Consider the following 4,661-nt stretch of genomic DNA (forward strand, 5'->3'; position numbering starts at 1 on the left):
GCTGGAACACCTGCCCACCAGCGGCGGGGTCCACCGGCTTCCCCGCACACACAGTACTCACCAGGAAGCATGACAGGTTGGGTGCCCGAACCCGTCTTAACAGATTTACAAGGACTGACCTCATACCGAGTAGCTTTTCTGACCACCATGTCGTGAAACGTGTAACAGCAGGAAAATTCTCAAAGGCCAGCAGACTCAACAACACAGTCGTGAACACCCCCGGGGCAGAAAAGAAATAAAAGGGAAACCAAGAAATAGTCTGAGACCAGCATAAGCGGAAACGCAACACGGTAAATGTATGGGATTCAGCGAAAACGCCTACCTTGAGAAAAAGGAAAGATGTCGCAGCTGGTGGCTCAGTCGGCGGGGCATACAGCGCTTGGTCTTGGATTTTAAGTTCGAGCCCCACGTTGGGTGTAAAACCACCTCACTCCGTACCTCGAGGAAATTAAAAAAAAAAAAAAAAAAAAGAGCAAACTAAGCCCAAAGTACTTAGAGGGAGGGAAATCACAAATGTCAAAGCAGAAATAGTAAAACGGAAACCGAAAAAACGATAAAAAGCGTTGACGCGACCCAGGGCTGGCTTTTGGGAAAGAGGCTCTGGCTGCTCGCCGCGGGCAAGAACCGAGGGGGACATTCGGGTCCGGCAGCCGCGGGCACTTCGCACTGCTCTCCCGGCCTCGCTGGGTCTCCTCCGGCGGCGGCTGAAGTCACTTCCCCAGAAGGAAGCCGAGGCCTGTTTTCACTCCCGCACCCGACGCAGCTTCGCCCTCCTTCTCCCCGAAGCCCTCCTCCCATCGCCGCCGTGTCTCGCACCTGCTCAGGCTCCCGCCCGCCCACACCTGCTCACACACCTGCCCTCCATCCTCGTCCCCACACCCCTGCTTGTTCTCCGCCCGGGATCCGCTCTAAACCTCCATGGAGCTGGGCGAGGGGTCGCCTCCTGACCCGCCTGTGGACTCCCCCGCCACAGGGCTGACGCCAGGAGCGAACCCCTCGTCCTGCGGCCCCGCGTCACCGCCAGCAGCCGCAGGAAGGGACCCAGCAGGCTGGCGCTCGTCCGTCCGGATTAGAGGGACCCGCAAATGTCCTGCCCTCCGGGGCGCTGGGTTTTACTGGGCCGCAGTGAGCCCCACGAAGCCTTCCTTACCCCAACATCTGCCTGAGCCTCCCGCCCCGCACCGCCTCCTGTGGCCCGTGCGGCAGCTCCCTCGCTGCAGCCTCACGCCCGCGTCTGCCCAGCCGGGGCCGAGTCGCGGGGCTCGGAGGGAGGCGGGGGCGCACGTCCCGCCCCGTCCGCACAGGTGCACGAGCGCACACCCGTTCCTGCCCCCGGGTTCGCCCCGAGCAGGAGGAAGCCCCCGCCCCGTGGTCCCCGCTGCGGAGCTGCGTGCGGGGAAGCGCCGGTAGGACGAGCCGCGGTTGCAGGGACGGGGATCTCGGCCCGACCTCCCCGCGGAGGCACCCTGCCAGGCCTGCCGGGGTCGCGCTGACCCTCCGCGGGGAGCGCGCCGGCCCCTCGGGGAGGAGCCAGTTTGGTCCCGGGAGCAAATCGCCATCATCGTCCGCAGGTGCTGCGGGTCAGCCGCGGGCGGTTCCGGCGGAGACGGGGAGGGGTGCGGAGGGTCAGCGGCGGCCGTTCCCGCGGAGACCCGGGGGATGGGTGGGTGCGGCGGGGCAGCCGCTGGCCGTTCCCGCGGGGACCGCCAGGGGTGCGGCGGGAGAGCCGGCCGCGCTCCCCAGCCCCGGGGGCCAGCTCGGAATCGCGGCTGGGGTCCGGCGTCGAGGGGACACGGAAGGCGCACAGGGAGTCGCTGGGAGCGCGATGGCCACGTGCCCCCGGGCAGCTGCAGCGCCTGCGGCCTCTCGAGTGGATGGAATCTCCCGGGGGGGGGGGGGTGTCGGCTCGCCCGGGGTCCGGGATGGAGACCCCGCGGGCGCCCTGCCGAGGGACAACCCGGTTTCTCTCTCCCTCCACCCCCCAAACAAATGCTCTCACTCAAACAAATTAATAAAACCTTTATAAGAGCCGAAGACGTGACCCCGAGGGCGCCGGGGCGGCTCAGTCAGCTCAGGTCCCGACCTCTTTCCGGTCACAGGGTCGAACACCCCCACAACCCCCCCCCCCGCCCTTCCCCCAGCTCAGCAGGGAGCCCGCGTCACTTTCCCTCCCGCCCCTTCCCCTCGTCCTCTCTCAGCCTCCGGAACTCTCCGGAGAGGTGTGACCAGACTCCCCTCTTGATTCGGGGTCACTTGCGCGGGTGAGGCATTCCCGGGCCTGCCCCGGGGGCTGATGGCAAAGCCAAGGAGGAGACAGAACGTGCTCACAAGGGAACTCTCAGACTGCCGGCGCCCGCCATCCACGGGAGTCTCTGAATGCCCACAGTGCCCCCACCCCTGGCACAACCATACACTCCGCATGAGTTTCCAACAGTCTTTTCACCAAGAAACTGCTTCTTGCTGTCTTTTGTTTACTGTTGACTATGACCTCACTCCACCCTACTTTCAGGGCTAGTTCTGTAACACTATACTTCACCCACAATGTTTTATTTCAGTTTGAACACTTATGACTTCAAAGAACACTGCTCAACATTTGCTCATTAAAATACAAATTTCAGGGGCGTCTGGGTGTCTCAGTCAGTTAAAGGGCTGCCTTTGTCTCAGGTCATGATCTCAGGGTCCTGGGATCAAGTCCCACATCTGGCTCCTTGCCCCAGTTTCTGTATTTCAGTGATAGACTAGAAAATCCGAGTGGCAAGTTTACAGATGGCAGCTACAAGCCCTCCTTGATAGTACTTCAGTTACCCAATTGTTGAACTTCACAGAGGGTCAACCATGTAAAGAAAACCCACAAGGTATAAAGGCAAATCAAACCACTGGGCAACAGTGATTTTCTGTGTCATTCTACTGCACATTAGAAAAATAGGAGTGAAATGCAGTAACAAAGTCAGGCAGAAAACACCTCTGCATCTGCCAGGTTTCTTATCTGCATCGGTGAAACGAAGCGTCCGTCCTCCCTGGGGAGTATTTACCCATGTCAGTACTGGATTCCGTGCCAAGTGCCAGGTCTTCAGTGTGCCCAAGCCGAGATAAAATTTGCAGAAACACTTTGAATATTTCTGAAGAAAGGAGCCATGTCTCAGCAGCTGCTCTGGTCAAGGGGGAAGACAGATTTCCTTAACAGTTTTTGTATGTCTGTTTCAAGGTCATCATTTGTGAGTTGACTTTGAGGTCCCCCAGGGGCAGCCCCAGTATCAGATTTACACTCTAAGATCACCGTGCAGGTTGTATAAAATGTTGGTGCCGAGGAGATGGTCCCTGGTACAGTGTGCACAGTGGTTAGCAGAGCTGTCTTTCTTCCACACAGTTACAGGTGATTTCTAACAGGAGCCCTAGGGCTGCAAAGGATCAGCAAGAGGGGGCTAAAAGTGGGGAAACCGCCAAAATACTAGACTAGAGGTCTGTATCAACCACAGACGGAAATCTAAAAAGGCAGTGACATTAAAAACAAAACAAAACAATGAGGGCACGGATTGCACGGACCACTGGGTGTGGTGCATTAAACAATCTCGGAACACTGAAAAAATAAAATTTAAAAAAAAAATTGTACTCAGCTCGTAAAAGCTGACAAAGGTGGCCACCGGCAACAGGACGGCAGAGGCGGCTCTGGTGTCCGGGGGCATTTGTGGGTGCCATCAGGGGCATGAATCCACCGCACTCTCTGGGTGCCTGTGCAGGGACAGACCAGGAGGCCGATATACGTGGCGTCAGAGACAAGCCACAGGATGGCTCGAGGATGAGCCGGACCCCTTCCCTTGAGTGTCGGCCCTGTTTCCCCATCGTGCACACCCATGACTTTCACGGGAACACAGCTGTTCATTAAGACACTGAACATCCAGCAGATGCCACAGCCACAACCAGTGACCTTGGGGGCTTGTCCTCTGGGCGTTGTGCACACCACCCTCCGGGGGATGAGTGTGAAGAACAGAAAGGTGTTCAGGATGCAGGTGGAGCCCGTCATGGGGCTGCGAGCCACGCTGTGTGTTTGATATACAAATTTACATGCGAGACTGGACAGGAGCTTCTGCAGAACTACAGCCACCAACTTGTAGGGAATCCCGGTAGAGAGAAAAACCAAGAGACTGGCCACAGCCATGTGGGTGAGAATCGTGTGGGAAGGCCTCTGCCTGCGTCCATGCGAGACTGGAGAGAAGTTACGGAAGAAGAGGGTGACAGTGGCCCGAGCCCCAACGCCCACCTGGAAAAACAAAATGGCTTTCAGAGTCTCTTCCCCTGGGGTTCTTAGGACATTGCTCTGCAAAGACATGGTGAGCCCCTCAGAGTGGCCTGGAGTGCAGAGTGGACTGTTGGTGCCTCGTAGGTCTTTTCCCAGTTCTGGGACCTCCTAGGGATCCTGGGCCTTTTCTTCTCATGAAAAGGGAGACATAGTCATATTCCACAGGAGACCTGACCTGGAGAACATGCCACAGACACCAATTCCACAATTTTACATTATTACTTTGTACTTCTGCTTATTTTTCTTTAATTTTATTTTAGTTAAATTCGATTAATTAACATGGAGTGTATCATTCGTTTCGAAGGTAGGGGTCAGTGATTCATCAGCTGCATAGAACACCCAGTGCTCATCGCATCCTGTGCGG

The 4,661-nt window shown here is 57.4% G+C and overlaps 1 protein-coding gene across 1 annotated transcript; it reads right to left on the reverse strand.

Moving 5' to 3' along the window:
- Nucleotides 1–1,558: 1,558 nt before the first annotated feature.
- On the reverse strand, nt 1,559–4,327 carry LOC122913408 (vomeronasal type-1 receptor 4-like). The gene is given in 5 exon segments (XM_044260151.1): nt 1,559–1,942; nt 3,386–3,445; nt 3,447–3,513; nt 3,604–3,676; nt 3,679–4,327. Coding segments are annotated over 5 exon segments (1,233 nt in total).
- Nucleotides 4,328–4,661: the final 334 nt, after the last annotated feature.

Source organism: Neovison vison, chromosome 7, assembly GCF_020171115.1.
Source record: "Neovison vison isolate M4711 chromosome 7, ASM_NN_V1, whole genome shotgun sequence".
NCBI classification, from domain to species: domain Eukaryota; kingdom Metazoa; phylum Chordata; class Mammalia; order Carnivora; family Mustelidae; genus Neogale; species Neogale vison.